This window comes from Fukomys damarensis, unplaced genomic scaffold (genome assembly GCF_012274545.1).
Source record: "Fukomys damarensis isolate Sample0158 unplaced genomic scaffold, DMR_v1.0_HiC HiC_scaffold_24, whole genome shotgun sequence".
Lineage (NCBI taxonomy): Eukaryota > Metazoa > Chordata > Mammalia > Rodentia > Bathyergidae > Fukomys > Fukomys damarensis.
In genome coordinates this window covers 43,155,030-43,173,145 of record NW_022900936.1, presented here as the reverse complement: position 1 = coordinate 43,173,145, position 18,116 = coordinate 43,155,030, and the positions used below count along the sequence as shown (strand labels likewise).

Below are 18,116 nucleotides of genomic sequence, written 5' to 3'. Positions count from 1 at the left end.
TATAGAGGTGATTGAGATTATGGTGGCAGAATTTAAGGTTGTGAAAATTAATTAAAGGAACTGCAATTTGCCTTAAATTTCTTACTACTCTAAGTATATAATGAATGCAAATTTTACAGAAGGAATCTGATAGACCCTCTTTAAAAAGAATTCTGCAGCAGAATCCCTATAACACTATTTAATCATTAAAGATGAACTTAATGATTCTTTTTATGACACATGCATATAATTTTAGTCATATTTATCCCCCCATTATGCTGTGTATCAGTAAGTGTTTACGAAAGAGACAAATACAAGATATACAAACATATTAGAATTTATAAATTGGCTTACAATAGCCACTTACAGAGTTTTACCTGGAAGAGTGCTGAAGGGTCTGTCTGCACAGTGGAGATGGTAGACTCTATTAGAAGGTCTGGAGCTCACTGCAATGTCCCATGTGAGTCTGTAGCAGGAGGCTGATGGGTTTGCAGTGGAAGACTGAAGAGTCTGCGCTGGAAGCCAGGAGATGACATACAAGGTGAACTCGAGGAATGGCCTTTTGAAGAAACAGAAGCAGAGCCATCCTTCATTTACCCTTTATATTAGGAGACAAGCTAATGTAGGGTGTGAACTGTTGAACAAATTTTGTTGAGCTTCTCTCACTCAAGTTGACATAATCAACCAACAATCTCATGCTGTGTTATAGATTAGATTTCAAATGTCCCCCAGGAGTCTCATGTGTTCAGAGGTGGGGCTTTGGAGGGTAATGGACCATAGTGGTGCTATAATCACCAGTGTGTTAATTCATTGATGGGTTCAATGCTAGATGTGCTGTTAAGAGGTGGAGACTCATTGTGCGGGGATCACAGAGAACATTACATGGATGGATATATTCTTGTCCCCAGCTTCTCCTTGCTCTGCTTCCTGGCTCCCATTGATTGAATAGTTTTTCTTTGCCATTCCTTTCACTATTTCTGCTTTGGAGCTAGCTAACCATGGACTGAATCCATTTAAACCAAGAGCCCCAAATAAACCTCTTTAAGATATGTGTTGAGTAATTTATCCCAGTGATAGGAAAGTAACTAATATACTTTAATCTCCTTTCCTTCCTCTTGTCTAATAATAGTCTCCCTTTTTTTTTTCATGTTATCTTTTTTTTTTTTGATTTCACATAATTGGGAGAACATAATTCTTGTGTTCCTGAATCTGGCTTATTTTGCTTAACATAATGATCTCCAGTTCCATCCGTTTTCCTGCAAATGATAAATTGCATTCTTCTTCATATCTTCACAATACTCCATTGAGTACCATATATTTTTTGTACATTTATCTGTTGATGGGCACTTAAGTTGTATCCATATCTTGGCTGTTATTAATTATGCCAAATTAAACATGGGTATGCAGGTATTCTTATAATATGCTGACCTTAATTCCTTTGAGCATTTATCAATGAATGATACACCTGGGTCAGATGGTAATTCTATTTTTAGTTTTTTGAAGAAACTTCATACTGATTTTCACAGTGGTTCAACTAAATTTACATTCCCACCAGGAGTATAGAAATGTTCATTTTTACTTGAATCTTTGCAAGTACTTCACTTTTGTTTTTTGTTTGTTGTTTGTTTTTGTACCAGGGATCAAACTCAGGACCTTGCACCTGTCAGGAAGGTGCTGTGCTGCTGAGCTATATCCCTGGCCCTAGCACTAATGTATTTTTGTATTCTTGATGACAGCCATTACTATTGGGATAAGATGGAATCTCAATGTATTTTTTATTTGAATATTCCTAGTGGGTAAACATATTGAACATTTTTAATATATTTATTGGCCATTTTGTACTTCTATTCAATTTATTAGTCCATTTATTGATTGGGCTATTTGAATTTGCTAAAGTTTTTTTTAGTTCTTTATATATCCTAGATATTAATCCTATATCTGAACAGTAGACGACAAATGTTTTCTCCCATTGTGTAGGCTGTCTCTTCACTCTGTTGGTTGTTTCCTTTGCCATGCAGAAACTTTCTGTTTGATGTACTCGCATTTGTTGGTTCTTGCTATTATTTCTTGTGCTGATGGAGTTCTATTTATGGTTTTTGTCCTATGGCTTCAGGTGTGTATGTTTTTTTTTTTTACCAGTTTCAAAATTTCTGGTCTTATGCCTAGGCATTTGCTTCACTTTTAAATGATTTTTGTACAGACTGAGAGATAATGATCTATCTTCTATCTTCTATGTATGAGTGTCAAGTTTTCCCAACACCATGTGTTAAAGAGGCTGGCCGTCTTCTTCAAAGTATGTTTTTGACTTCTTTGTCAAGAATTAGATTGTTATAGTTGCATGGCTTTTTTTCTGTGTCCTCTTTTCTGTTCTATTGGTCTATGTGTCTATTTTTGTGCTGGTACCATGCTTTTTTGTTACTATAATTTGATATTGGTTATTTTGATGATTCCAGCTTTGCTCTTTTTGCTGAGGATTGATTTGATTTTACTGAGTCTTGTATATTTGCATATGAATTTTGGAATTTTTTGTAGTTCTGTGAAGAATGATATTGGAATTTTGATGGGAATTTTATTGAATCTGTACATTGCTTTTGGTAATATAGCCATTTTGACAGGGCCAAGATATAGTTTTCAAAGCTGTTCCTCCAATGACATGCTTCATTCAATAAGACCCATCTCTTAGGAATCCATCAATGGTTTGATCCACTGTTGAAGTGAGACCCCTAGTGATGATCTAATGACTTCTCCAAAGCCTATTGATTGGCAAGGAGCCCTTCAATATGATGAGCCTTTTGGAGGACAGTTTATATTTCTAACATAAAACCCCATAATAGAAACACCTCTGCTTTCTGTTCACATATCATTTGGAGTTCTTTATAGGATTTTGTTTATAATAGTAAAATAATCTTAAGAACCCTTGGATTGGGTTTTCTATCCCAATATCTAACTCAAAACAGTCTGAGATAATATCCTATGATTGTGAAATCATAAGAATTCTAATAGGGGGAAGAGCTTTTTATCTATTTTTATTGTGCCTATTTTCAGCTTAAACACTAAGTCTGTGACTGATATATAAGGTTTCCATAAGAGCAGAATTACGAACTGCTCCTGGCAAAGGAGCCCCTGAAAGGAGACCTTTCTCATGAATCACCTGTAGCCCTCTCTTCTGCGGTTACTAAAGGCAAGGCTCATCTAGTTATTTTCCCTGATACAGTAATTTTTTTTCTTCAGTATTAGAGCTCGAAGCCAGGGAGTGCTAAGCTACAACCTACAGCACTTTTTATAGTAGTAGTATTATTTATTTTGGGACAGGGTCATGCTATGATGTACAGGCTGGCCTCAAATTTTTCATCCTCCTGACCTCAGGCTCCAGGTTACTTGGGATCACAATCATGTACCACCTCCCCGACCCAGCAGGCACTGCTAATTTATTGGTCGCAGGACAGTATTGAATTTTAGGCAGAGCTAAGGACTCTAATTCTCTTCTCCAGACTCCTCCCACCCCTGTGGCAGCTCCACCCACTCTGGCTTTGACATGATAAGCAAAACTGACACTTCTTTCAATATCTCTTAATTCAAAATGTTCAAAGCTGCCATACTTCCTGGAAATCTATCCCATATCTACAATTTCATTAGAAGAAATGGCCATTGTAGATCCCTTTCTCCTCTGATGCTGCAGAGAGCAGTCCAGTTTTGCCTCGGTGGCTACATTGTTCACAGAAGTCCCCTTTGCAGGATTTCCTGCTCAAAACCTAGGGAGGATGCCTGCAGGGCACTCAGAAATATATAGTGCATAAAAAGCATAGGATAAGGTTGTGCCAGTGTTTTAATTCAAGCTCTTCCCTTTTTTGATCTCTTAAGAAGAAATGAATTTATAAGGTTTAAATTGCTATGAAAATCACTGACATTAAAAAATCCCAGTTTCTGGTGATTTTTCCTGAGATGGAAAAAGGAGCAGCATTATATCTGTGCTTCCTTATCTATTTCTAGCTTTACCTCTTATATTCCATCCTTCACTTTGTTTCCAGAATGATCTCTCTCAAATATGAACTAGATAAAACACCATCTTCTATTTCTATGTCTTTTGGTGGATTTCTGCTAAATTCTGAATAAAATAACAAACTCCTTGGCAGTACCATAAAGACCAGCCTCATTTTGCTCCATTCTTGACTCTGTACCTTTGGTTCCTGCCATTCCATTATTATTCTGGCTAAAGGTCCAGACAGAGTTTTACTGGATACAGTGTCAAATATTCTCCTTTTTTATTTTTAAACAGTCAAGAGTGGTTCTCATGTCTCCTGCAACAACATCAGTGAACATATTTATTAAAAGTAATATTTGTAATAATGGAGCTAATACTGATTGCCTAGTATTTTATTTTAAGTAATTTATTTAATCACCACCACTACTCTAAGTCATAGGGGATACTTGTAACTTCATAAACTGAGACACAGGGTAAGATATGCCCAAGTTCACAACTGGCAAAGGCAAGTTTCAAACTGCCAGTTGGTCTGCATGAGCCATGGTCTAACCATGGACTTATAAAGCATCTCATTTAAAATACAGATTCACTAGCTTCTCCACAACCTAGGGATATGCATTTTTAATAAGATCCAAGGGTGATTTTGCTACATACTGGTTTCTGGACTAGTGGATAAGTGTCCTCTACTGTACACACATGAGTGTTACACAATTGTGGCTGAAATATCAAATCTTTTTTTATCTGCTTCTTATAGAATCACCAAGACTCATGATATATATATGGTCTATTGCTGCTTATCTTTTACTCACCTTATGGGTATTTGCAGAATTGGAGCAATATTCAAAAGTTTCTTACAGATAAATGTGTCACAGTGGTTCCTTTATGTTAATGAGATTCATTTATCATCACAAAAACCCAACACAGGAATTCAGAAGAGGCAAAAATCCTTCATACAGTGATAATTCTTATCTTTTCTTTGCACTTCTTCTAACTGGCTTCCTGGTAGGTTACATTAGGGCTGCAAACTAATGGTTTTGCTTTTGTACAAGTAGTTGGCTCAATATTCATTTCAGACCTTTACCTTCATTGACTGTTGGCTTCTAGGCTTAAGGAAACATTCCCACCCTGCTAACATTATGAACCAGCGTGAGTTGCTGGACAAAGCTGTGTGTGGCTACCCAGTTTCTGGGAAAAACAAAACTGGTCACAATGATGAATGCCTTAAGTTACTACTTGCTACTAAATATTAAAATTGTCCTGGAGATATGAAAGACAAATTAACCGTTGTAAAAAGTTATAAGACAATTATTTTTATGTCTTGGCACCTTTATATTTAGGCACCATAGAGCTGAAATAAAAAAAAAAAAACACCTGAATATCAAATTGGTTAACTTCTTACCTCATTTCTTTTCTTTCTTTTTGGTTTTTTTGAGACAGGGTCTCACTATGTAGTTGAGAATGACCTGGAACTCACTATGTAGCCCAGGCTGGTCTTGAGATCACAGCGATCCTCCTGTCTCAGCCTCTGCAGTGCTGGGATTACAGGCATGAGCCACCACGACTGGCTTTTACCTCATTTCTTTCTTTGTACGGGGGATTGAACTGGGGTTCTTCGCTTGCAAGGCAGGCCACCGAACCGCTGAGCTAAATCCCCGGCCCTTACCTCATTTCTTAAAGAAGGCTGAGTTTGGGAAGAAGGGAGACAGGAAGAGTGGATCAAATGTGGACATTTGCCCTGCCCTGTTTATACCAAACTTTAAATGGAACGGAGCCCCGTATAATAGGGTAAGTGTCTTTATCTTTTTTCAAATGTGAAAGGCACCAGGAGATGGGGAGAGAGAAGGTGAGAAGGAATTGAAATATGTTGTGTACATGTGCTAACTTCCCACAAGGAATGTGATCATTACATGATGCAAGCATGTACTGATTAAAAAAAAAAAAACCTGAAAAATATTTCCCAATCATACCTGGTCACAATTAAGTAAAGAGCACTTCCTGTCTTAAATATCATCAAATAGGTAGGTAGAAGGAATGCTTGGGAAGATTATAAGGACAGTACTATGATGTAGACTTGATCCCAGAAAGTCTTCTCCCAGGATTCCCTTAGGAATCTTCTAGTACCTTTTCTTTCGAACGTCTGGGTAAGGAGTTTTTCAGACTCTGCTCCCGAGGCTACAAGTGCTAGAAACCCCGAAGGACTAGGACCCAGGGCAAATGATGTTTCAGAAGACAGGATCCGTATTTTTTTAAACCTTCTTTGAATCTGTCAGGCGGGCAATGGCTGAGGGAAAGGGGAGTTCTGTCATGTCTCTGCCCCGTGCATCTTTAGCCTGTCAGCTCTATTTTTGTCTTTTCGCTGTGGTTGAGCAAACTGCAGAGGCGAGGCTTTACGTGACAAAACAGCCTCTTTTATCTCTCTTTGCCTACACAGGCAAGGTTTCTTACCTCACTAGAAGACTTTCTAGGCGTGGTGAAATCTTATCCCAAGGTCCAGGCGCCCTCTGCCAAAGCAAGAGGCGATAGGAGTCGAACTACAACTCCCAGCGTTCCCAGCGCCTCCCCGCCCCCCGGCGCAAACCGACCGTAGCTCGGCTCCAGTACAGTTTTTAATTCTATCTCGGGTCCACTCAGTCTCCGGGAAGTGTCTCTGACCCGGGCGCCGGCACGGAAGCATGTCCCTGCACCTACGCAGGCTGAACTCTGTGCCTTGGTGCCGCGCGGCACGGGCGAGCTGCAGAGAGCTGCGCGCCTGGTCTGGGCGCTCTGCGGCCGGACGCAGCTGCGGGCCTCCTGGCACAGCCCGTACAGAGCACAGCCGCGGATTGGGGTACGGACCGCCGGCCAGAGGCGGGCCCTGGCTGGGCACCGGGGTGGCTGCAGCGCTGGCGGGGTTAGCAGGGTTGGCCGCCGCCGCCTTTGGGCACATGCAGCGGGCAGATATGGTGCCCAGGAGCTCGACGGAGCGGAGCCCCTCGCCGGAGGAGGAGGAAGACGACGAGCTGGCCCGCCGCTGCCGCTGCTTCATGGCCCCGCCTGTGACTGACCTGCGCGAGCTGCGGAAGAGGCCAGGGGACATCAAGACTAAGATGGAGCTGCTGATCCTGGAGACCCAGGCCCAGGTGTGCCAGGCGCTGGCGCAGGTGGACTGCGGCGCTAGCTTCTCTGTGGACCGATGGGAGAGGAAGGAAGGTGAGGAACAGAGGGAAGCCCAGTCGGAAGTGGAGATGGAGTTGGGGGGTCTGGCTCTAAACTGCATGCAGAAAATGGCTCAGAATTGGGGATGGGGAATATCGTGGATGCCCTCATACCACCTCTTCAAGAAGATAAGAAAACTCAGGTCCAGAAAGGCAAAACATCATCTGTTAAAAGATTCAATTTCTCCAAGTGCCATTCGTGTTTCTAATAACACTCGAAATATTTTACATTATTCATCTCATTTAAATCTCATATCACACTTTTACATAGTATGTTTCATCTTATTCTATAAATGGGGAAACAGACACGAAAAAATTTAACCTTTCTTATGTGGAATGTACAGGGATTGTCCTAGATCATCTTATGTCACATCAAGTCCTAAAAGCTTTTAGAAAAACAAGCCAAACATGAACATCCGTTAAACAGAGGCCCTGTGATGATCCCAGTGCCTTAAAACAAAAACGAGCACTAATGCTTTTACACATCTAAATACTAATTAAAACAAAACAAAACAAAAAAACTAGCACTAATGCTTACCCAGCTAAGTATTAGTGTTGTTCAGTTTAAGATTCTGGATTCTTTAAGAATTTGAATTTCTACTGTCTTTTATTACCTGTAAACAAAACTAGAAGACAAACAGCAAACTGAGAAAAAATATTTTCATACAATATGCAGCTCTTAAATTCAGCAGTGGAAGAATATCCTTTATATATATGAATTCCTATTTTTAATTTTTAGTTTTCTCTTTCGTACCATAACTTTGTTGGTGCCATTGTGAAGAGTAGTATTGGAAGGGAGTATAATCCAGTGATTTATTTTAGATGATTGTATAAGAATGTAGAAGAAATACATTGTAGCAGCAGTGGGAGGTTCAGTAGTTGCCTAGTATCAGTGCCTTATATCATAAAGATAAGTAGTTTAATTTCTTCATGCATAAAAATTAAAAATATTCAGTAGAAATTTTGGGAAATAGATAAGGAAAACAACACCTCATTCTACCTCTTTCATACAAGGATTGTTTTCAGTTTTGTATACTTTTATATTCTCTCCTCATTTTCAATTTCTGTAAATAGGAGGTGGTGGTATCAGCTGTGTACTTCAAGATGGGCGTGTTTTTGAAAAGGCTGGGGTGAGCATTTCTGTTGTTCACGGGAATCTTTCTGAAGAAGCAGCAAAACAGATGAGAAGCAGAGGAAAAGTTCTGAAAACTAAAAATGGTAAATGAGATTTTTTAACAGCCTTCCATGAGCAACCCCTTTTCCCACAAGTTTTATTGATAAAACCGCTTGTATTGATGCATATAACAGATATACACATCCAAAATTATTTTAAGAGATATATTAGAAGTCATCTTTTGTAAATTGATTCAGAAATGGCATTAGAGTTCATTTGAATGTATCAAGTCTCGTGATTAAATACAGCTTTCTCCCTGTTTTACACTCCAGGTAAATTGCCATTTTCTGCTATGGGTGTGAGCTCTGTCATCCATCCCAAGAATCCTCATGCTCCCACTATCCACTTCAACTACAGATATTTTGAAGTAGAAGAAGCTGATGGTAAGTGTCTCAAGAGCTATAGAAAGTATTACCATGCATAATCTATATTTTGAAAAGGTGAAAACTCAGGATCCTAGAAAAAATACTACAGCCTTAATTAGGTTTCTCAGAAGGCTTAAAGGGTTTATTCCTAGGCAGATTCAATGGCGTATGCAGTAGACCTGAAAAGTGAGAATATATTGATTAACTTTGACCTTCCTCCAACATAGAAAGAATCAATTAATGAACCTAATGTTCAAAATGTGCACAGGGCTTATTATATCTGAAGGAAAGCCTCACATGAGTTTAACTTGGAATTGTGAACTTGCTTTTGGAAAATACTTTTTTCATTTTTAGCTTTGCTAGCCACCATGACTTCAGGTAGTCGATCATGCACATAGTTCCAGTCTGTGTCTTCTGTCAGCGCAGCCATCTGTTACCACTTGTCAGAGCCTCTATGCAGCGCCACACCTACTCCTGTTGGTGTCTCTGCAAATTATGACATATAAAGTCACTGCTTAATGTTTCATTTTGAAGACATTCAGTTTTGTTCAGTCTCCTAGTGTTTAACAGTGGATAACTGCTTGAGGGTATAGCTCAGTGATAGAGCGTGTGCTTAGCATGAAGAATGCCCTGGGTTCAATTCCCAGCCCCTCAAAAAAGTTGATAACTGGTATTGACAACTCATAGACCACAGTAAGCACACAAAATTCTCAAGTGATAGCTCCTCTCTCAGCAAATGTTTTCATCTTTTATGGGCAAGACAAGGTTGGCAGTGCTTTGTATTACAGGCAACATCAGAATATCATGGCGTGTTTTGTAAACTACTTTTGCCTGGGCCAGGAATTTGCTTTATACAGTTGTGATCTAGTAGGGAATTTAAGGTCCTTGCATGATTTTATTGAACATCCAGCTTTGAGATTCCTGGATTACCTATGTGGTGTATTATCATTCATTACCCTGGTTATCATTTCTCTTTCTGGTTCTACTCCCTCTCTTTAATTTACTTCCTTTTCTTTGTGCATTTACCTCTTCTTCTTGGTCTATGCCTCAGTGGCCTTTACAGCTAAATTTAGTTGTTTTTTTAGTTGATCACCACCTATTTTGAACTTAGGCTGCTGTATTAAGTTTGCAAGTGTAATTAGTAGTGTCCTGAATGTCAAAGTCCACATGAAATCTGTGTCTTGGTTTGTGTAGGTAACAAGCAGTGGTGGTTTGGTGGTGGATGTGACCTCACGCCAACGTACTTGAACCAAGAAGATGCTGTCCATTTTCACCGAACTTTAAAGGAGGCTTGTGACCAACATGGTCCAGATCTGTATCCCAAATTTAAAAAATGGTAGGTAAAGGTATTGCATGTTTCATAACCCCAGAAGGATTTCCCATTGCTTTTATGTATCTTCAACTACATAGTATGTCATTAAGCACCTTTGTCAGCTTAAGAAGGTTGAACTGTTTTCTTATTTTGTTCAACAGAAGATGTAGAATAACAGTTTTAAGTGGCTTAAATAATTTGCTTAGAAATACTTGGAATATTTCAATATCTGTGATATATATTATGTAGTATTGTCTTTTTTTTATTCCAAATTTTTAAAATGGTTAAATATAAACCATAAGATTATTAATGCCACAAAACCAAAGGCTCAATAATTCTAAAGGTATATCCTAAAGTTGTTAAATTCTCATCCCAGATAAGAGTTACTGTCCTGATGTTGACTTGAGAATGTATGAGGGAAAAGGGGTGGTTAGAGAATCCTTAGGGAGGGTTACTAATGTTCCAGAGATTTTAGACAAAAACAGTGGTAGTAAAGATTTCTTTTAAGGAAATTCTAATAATGGAGTAAGAACAGCCACAAGTTGTGAAGAAATACAGAATGTTTGTTTGAAATCAAATGGATTCTAAGAATAAATTGTTTGGCATGAGAGTAAAGAACCAAGAGCTAATTGACGTTCTTAAAAAAGGAAGAACAGAAGGGTTTTTTGTCATTTTGCTTCGTGTATAGAGCTAGTAATTGTGGAATGTTGATCTCCTCTGTGTGAAAGCATGGAGCTTGCCTCTTAAAATCCTAAAAAAACATCCATTTGTCTATTTTTTTTCTTGATTTAATATTACATTGAAAATAATAAGCTGTGGGTCAATATGTATGCAGTGTAGGTTTTTTTCTCTCCCACAACTCAGCAACAGGTGGACTGGTGGGGTACACTGCCCCCTTTTTTGGTTTCTTATAGTTTCTAAGATAAGGTTTAGCAGTATTAGCTAATAAAATATTTAAAATATATCTATTTCAAAGAAAAAAATTCATTGTAAGTATTTCATGAAGCTATTAGCTTCATAATGTTATGAAGAGAAATATTGAAATAATGTGATTTGAATTAAAGGTAAGTTTTCAAGCTGTTCAGGATATACTTTTAAAAATTACATTAATACAGTATATATGTAAATGAAAGGCAACATGGCACAACTGACATGACTTATACCAAGTCTTCAGTTCTAGTTTTTGATGCCTTTTAATCTTTTGCATTTAAGCTTGAGTTTAAGGTGACTTTTTAAGGAAAGTGTTGTTTGTTTGAGTAGGTTTTCTATTTAGGGATTTTCACCATAGAGATTATTAAAAAAACTATTTCCATATTGTAAACTATGCTACAAGTTTAGCATTTCCTGGAGGGCTTCTTAGGAAGCTGTTTTTGGTAGATATGGAGGGAAGAAGACTGAAGAACAAATTGGTAGTTTCATGTTCTGGCTCATGTGAGTAAGCCTTATTATATTTCAAGATTTATTCCTTTTCACCAGCCCTTCCCTCTGTTATGCATGCTGTCTGTTGATCATCATATTTTACTGCTGAGCGATGCATTGGAGTTTATAGTACCTTCTTTGGTAAATTAAGAACTGACTTAAGAGAGCTCAGATCTGCATCCTTTTGGTGTCATTCTTAGAAGATGCCGATCCTCTTGCCTCCTACAAAAGTAGCAGTCTTTCTGAGGGAAGCAGCTTCACTTATTTCAAGACGTACATTGAAAACCCTGAACTCTATTCTTTTCACTAAAGTTCTGAGAGTTCTATATTCTTTAGGTAGACTCCTGTGAAACTGCCTACTTTTATTTACAGGTAAGAATATAAGAATCCTCTACATTTGTTGTGTCTGCAGAAAATCTCTCTGAAGTCCCAGTTTCATTTTCATATTTGGACACAAAGTAAAGGCATTATCCTGGCATCAGTCAAGGAGACTGCTGTGAACTGAAAGATCCACATAGATTTTCATCTTTTTTATTCCCCTTTGGTCCCTGATTTGAACCTTCTGCTTTTTTCAGGTGTGATGACTACTTTTTTATAACCCACCGTGGAGAGCGGAGGGGCATTGGTGGTATCTTTTTCGATGACCTTGACTCTCCATCCAAGGAGGAAGTGTTCCGCTTTGTGCAGAGCTGTGCCCAGGCTGTGGTTCCTTCTTATATTCCCCTTGTAAAGAAGCACTGTGAGGAGTCATTCACACCCCAGGAGAAGCTGTGGCAGCAGCTCAGAAGAGGACGGTGGGTGACAGGAGCACAAACTCTCAGCCTAACTGGGGGAAGTAAAGCAGTTGTGCTAATGGTGTTGTGCTCTCTTAGGCAGATGCATTATAGCAATCATGTTCATTTGTACCCTACTTTTATTTTATAGCTTTATGAATATTTAAAAAGAAATTCAAAACTCTGTATAGAGTACTCGTCCAAAAATAAAGTTTAGTCAATTCATTGATTAGGTAGAAACTCATAGCAGACATGTAGTAAGTGCTTGCTGAGTTCAGTTCAGCTCATTTCTTTTAGTCTTCAGGCTGTGCCCTCCATGTAGTGCCATGGTGTGGGCATCATTTAATTTTTTTTGGTGATTCGTAAATTTCAGAATTGTACTTTTTAAAGATTTCATGAAAGTATTTTAATAGAAATAATTGCAAAAATTATAAATCTTCATGATTTTGGAGCACTTAACTATGTACAGCCCCTCAGTAGACATTTTGGATCCCTTTTTCTCAGCAAACCTGTGAGGTAGGTGTACACAGTATGTTCCAGATGATAAAATGTATTCAGAAAGGTATGTCCCATGCCCAAGACACTACAGTTGTTAAATACAAGATCCCAGATGGTGAACTAAATTGTCACAACCACATCTTTCCGGTATACCAAGGAAGTTAAATAGTGGAAGTGGATTTGTACTTACTGTGATACTCACCTTAGCCACCACCTTCTCTTTGCATTGAGTTCAGTGACCAAATGAGTTATTTTCAGCCATGATACATTTGTGAATGACTTCCAGATATCCATTCTGCCAGCTTACATGACTTTCTCATTGTGATCTTAATTGGATGTTCAAGTTGCCAATGGTCCATAGCTATAAATTAGATTTTCTAATTTATGTTAATTCCCTCAGATGCAAGAAACTTTGGGCACTAGGAAGGTAAAGCTTTTGCTCCAAAGAGTTCAACTTAAATACTGTTCTAAGTCTAAAAATAAATATTTGTATTTTTCTTTTTTATAATTGCCTGTACTATCTTATTCCCACTTATAAATTTGACACATAAATTTTTTTTTTTTTTTTTGGTACCAGGGATTGAACTTGGGTCCTTGCACTTGCAAGGCAGGCCACTGAACCACTGAGCTAAATCCCTGGCCCTCATAAATCTTGATTAAATTTTATTTTTAGAAAATGTTTAATGTGGTCAACAACATTTTCTCTCCATAGTTTTTCAAATATGCCATTAGTTTTCTTTCCTTCTTTCACTTGACATTTATCATGGGCCTCATATGGTTAGGCACTGTCCTGACTGCCAATGTGGGCATATTAAAATATGAGAAAACACATCTAAGAGGATAACTTAAAACTCTAGAAAGTAAAGAGTTCTAGTTTTACATAAAATTTCATTTGAAAAAATTTTGTGAGTACTAATAATGTGAATCTTTTAAAACTTGTTTGATTCAGGAGTAATAATTTTTTGTTTTTTATTGTTTTACATTATTTGATTGCTGGTCATTCTGAAAGTATGATTGTGTGTATGGTGTTTTGTTTTTTGTTTTGTTTTCCAAAGTAGCAGGGATTGAACCCAGAGCCTCATGTGTGCTAGCCAGGTGCTTTTGTGCTGATACACATCCCCAGCCCTTTTTATTTTGAGAGAAGGTTATCCAGGCTAGCCTTAAATTTACAGTCCTCTTGCCTCAGCCTCCCACGTAGCTGAAATTACAGCTATACACCACCATGCACAGTTTGTATCTCTTTAGGCTGAAGTATGGGGTGTTAGATTAATTTTCTATGATGTGGTATGTAACTGTTCTTCAAAGAGAGCCATCTTCTGCCACCCTTAATCTCTAAGCACTAACGTGGCAGCAGACTCTGTGACTTAAGATAACCCCACGTCTTCCCTCATCAACACTTGCAGACATCAGCACTGTCTTCAGTTTCTTATACTATATTCACAACCCATTATCTGTCTTTACAAGATTACTCTGTATCCCCTGCAAATACGAAGCTCCCTTTTTTGTGGTCACTCTGGTTCTCTTTTGACTTCACAATCCCTTATTAGGACATTTCATCATGTCAGTTGCCCTCAGTTACTCGTATTTTCTCCTCGGACTTTGAACTGCCCTCTCATAGACATCTTTTTCATAGGAAAACAGAAACTAAAGACCTTTAAATTACTTCCGTTTTATTTTCTTTTGGGAAAAGAAAGCAGGGTAAAATCTAGGCATTAGATAAATTTGAAGACGTTAGTTAAAGCCCTTAATATATAGGCACCCCAGAGAAGATACATGTATGGAAAGGATCGGAAAGATTAGATCTAAGTGAAACTTGGCAGGAATCAGGCTATTTTTCACTCAAAAAATGAAAGGAACACAAAGATCCTACAGAAACTCATTTTAGGAGATCCTTGCAAGTGCCTTTGATCCAATTCTTTAAATACAAATACATAAATACAAACTAAAAAACCAGCAGTCCTTTATAGATCATGTTCATCAAGGGGGTACTCTAAGGTGAAAAAGTAGCTGAGATGAAATTCTTTTCTATGGTCTTAGGACTTCTTTGATTCAGGAGTAATAATTTAAGATTACTTAAATAAATGAAACTTAGATGAAGTTAAGATTCATGTAAACTATCTTGAAACATGCATAAAAAGGTATAAAATAGTCATTAGCATGTGAAAGTGAAACATGATAAATGATGAGAACTAGAAGGTGATCCATGGTACAACTGGTTACATTTTTATAGGTCCATTTATAAGATTCCACAGAAAAAAGGGGCTTCTACAAAGCAAGTTCCTATGGGATTCTAGAGAATATTTTGCTGTGGATGAGTTTAAAGATAGTAACCAGAGGAGGAAAGGAGACCACAATATCTGAGAGAAGTTGAAACCAAGAGAATAGTTCCTGAGTGAGTTAAGAAATAGTCACAAAGGGGGACTATTTACTGAAATTCTCAGATTTATGGCTCACCCTAAATTCTGCTGGGTAGTAGAAATTATCCCTTTGAAAATAGGGAAAAGAGACACTTTTCTATATCATGATGTTAAAAGAAGATACAGATTTTTGAGATAGAGCCCATGGCTGACTCTATGTAAGTTACTGAAGAATTTGGAAAAGTTAATATACTGCATCAAGTTGTAGGTCTTGCTGAGGATATTTTCCAAGAAAAGAAAAGACTGAGTGCTACAAGTTAAATCTATACCTTTTATTATGATTGTAATTAATCTGCAGGAAGAATGAATTACATGACAGCTTAAAAATGGGGTTTTATAAATGCTGTTTTTTATTATTATTATTAATAGATTATTATTATTATTAATAGATTACTGTTGGCTGTACTTGACCTTCAGTTACAGAAGTTTTACACTGTCTTCATAGTAGTAGGGTGAGTTCTAGGTGGTGAAATGAGATCCTCTACTCTAATGTCTTTTCCTGTGGGGATGACCAGGAGAAGCTGTATTATCCCACTCCAAGAGGATGCCATTTCTTTTTAAAATTGTTTTTGTGCCTTGAAGTTCCCAACATGATATGCATTCTGTTTATTTATGAGAACACATAACCTTCTTGTTTTCTAACTGCTGTATATTGAGCCATAATCTGTCCTATTGTTTGGTGGGTAGAATACCCTTTTATTTATTTTCTATTGTCCAGATGGAGAAAGCTGAGCTGGGGTAGTCTGTGCAAGGTCGAGATGACAGGGATAGGGGGAGAAGGCCCCTTTTAAGGATTTGTAAAGGACTTTTGAAAGGTTTTACTCAGCAGGACCTTCATGTTATCTGGTGTCTAATTTCAGATATGTAGAATTTAATCTGCTGTATGATCGAGGAACAAAATTTGGCCTCTTCACTCCAGGATCCAGGATTGAAAGCATCTTGATGTCTTTACCTCTGACTGCCAGGTAAGGAAAAATCTCGTCATAGTAATTGTCTGTCTATTCCAGCCCCCTCACCCCCCAGAAATGTGAATGTTAACACTGGCATGTCTTATGTAGGACCTCTTCGGTTTTGACTCTGTTTATTTTATAAGAAAATTATGGTTGATAATTCAGACAAATTAATTTGGTTTTTATAAAGGTTAACAGGATGTATAACATAGCTTTGCATGACAGCAGGAGAAAATGCAGGAGCCAGAGGTGGTGTTGAAGAGGGCCAGACTGACCAAACTTCCCAGTTATTTGCTTGAGAGAAGTGTGTGTAAGAATTATGTTTCTATGGGTCATCTGAGGTTCTACAATTTATGAAGCTCTAGTTTACAGTAGCAGTGTATTTTGGCTCTGGATATTAATATTAGCCCAAGTGTGTTCAAGAATTACTAAGAAACTTTATTTCTTAAGCAGCAAATATTTTTTAAATGTGTAGTTAGTGCAAGGCAAATCAGGTATAATAGAGACAAAGTAGTACAAGACTTTCTTTACTCTTAGGATTTTGATCTTCATTTATTTTAAGAGTTATTATGCCATTTGTTACCACTTTTTATGATTGTATTTATTTTTTTATTTTTTTTCCTTCTGTTTTGGACATGCCTAGATGGGAATACATGCATTCACCCTCAGAGAATTCTAAAGAAGCTGAAATTCTGGAAGTTCTGCGCCATCCCAAAGATTGGGTTCATTGATGCAGACAGAGCAGCTGTGTGGGATTTGGAGGATACAGGTGTGTGCCTTGCCCCACTGCTGGGACTGTTGCCACTGTGTGGCAGTTAGTTCTCTGTGCTTTAGTGCTCTAGTCTTGTCCTCTGTCCCCCACCTCCTTGGCAGGTGGTAAGATATGTGGTGGGTTGGCAGATTGTCAGAGTCGATGAGTATAAAACTCACACTTTTAGAATCATTTTATGTCACTAGTTTACAGAATTTGACATTGAGTTTCCAGGTGTTAACATAAGGGAATACAAATCCTATGATATGTACCCAGAAACGCCTCGTCTCATTTTATTTGTCAAAGTTTTAGTTTCTGCCACAGAAATCTGTCATGGAATATGTTTTGTCCTTATTAATGCAGTGAAATTGAGACTTCTTGGCAATTTTAGAAAGTAATCTGGAGGTGACATTTTTACTTTTTCATTATTAATGTCTGATATAATTATTATTTTTCTTTAGAGACCTTAATATTATAAAATATTCATTTTCATGATGATAGGTATTTGGAAACAGTTGAAATTTTCTGATCTCTGCATGTATCACAATTCAGTGATTACTTACAAATTTTAACTCTAAAGTGACACTACTGTTATTTTAAAAAGGAATATCTAAAGTTGTAATTTTGAATTTTTTTAGAATAATTTGTTAATGTTGGAATTTTCTGTACTTTTGAAAATGAAAGCATATGTCCCTGGATTCTGATACTTTAAAGTCTTCTGTTCCAGACATTTCTACATGGAAGTTTTGACAAAAAAATAATCCTAGAATTTAGGAAATGTTTTTCATTTGGAAAATAAAATGAGACTGTATATAAATTAAAGATTGTATAACTTCTTTGTTCTTAAGAGAAAAACAAAATTCTTAATATATGACTTGCTTATTCATATAGTAATGTGAATGTATTATTTTACTTGATATATGATTTATCGAAGTTTGTGAGAAATTGTGTCATATATTTAAGCTTTATCGTGAAACATATTCTATATATATGATTATATGAGGCTCTTTTAAATGCTAGAAAAAAATAAGATAAATTTTTCAACTCTCTTATAGCAGATCCACTAATAAATTTTATTATGAAATAAGACAATGTAAGAAGTGTTTCTTTCTGTTCTTTTGCTGTGACAGTTGATACAGGAAAACTCAAATATTTCTCAAGATAAAATTATAGTTCTTCATTTCTAGGTGTTTGAGAAAGATAAGATTTGTACTCAATTTTCATAGTAGTTTTGTGTGTTCCTCTTTTATTTGTTTGGTTTTTGGTACCAGGGAATGAACTCTGGCCCTTCAGAATGAGCTA

The 18,116-nt window shown here is 37.3% G+C and overlaps 1 protein-coding gene across 1 annotated transcript; it reads left to right on the top strand.

Moving 5' to 3' along the window:
• Nucleotides 1-6,447: 6,447 nt before the first annotated feature.
• Cpox (coproporphyrinogen oxidase) lies at nucleotides 6,448-17,853 on the top strand. Its single transcript, XM_010639647.3, has 7 exons — nucleotides 6,448-7,150; nucleotides 8,230-8,373; nucleotides 8,602-8,712; nucleotides 9,889-10,030; nucleotides 12,001-12,219; nucleotides 15,974-16,078; nucleotides 16,707-17,853. Exons 1-7 carry the CDS (start codon nucleotides 6,634-6,636, stop codon nucleotides 16,792-16,794), a joined length of 1,326 nt encoding a protein of 441 aa, XP_010637949.1. The 5' UTR covers nucleotides 6,448-6,633; the 3' UTR covers nucleotides 16,795-17,853.
• Nucleotides 17,854-18,116: the final 263 nt, after the last annotated feature.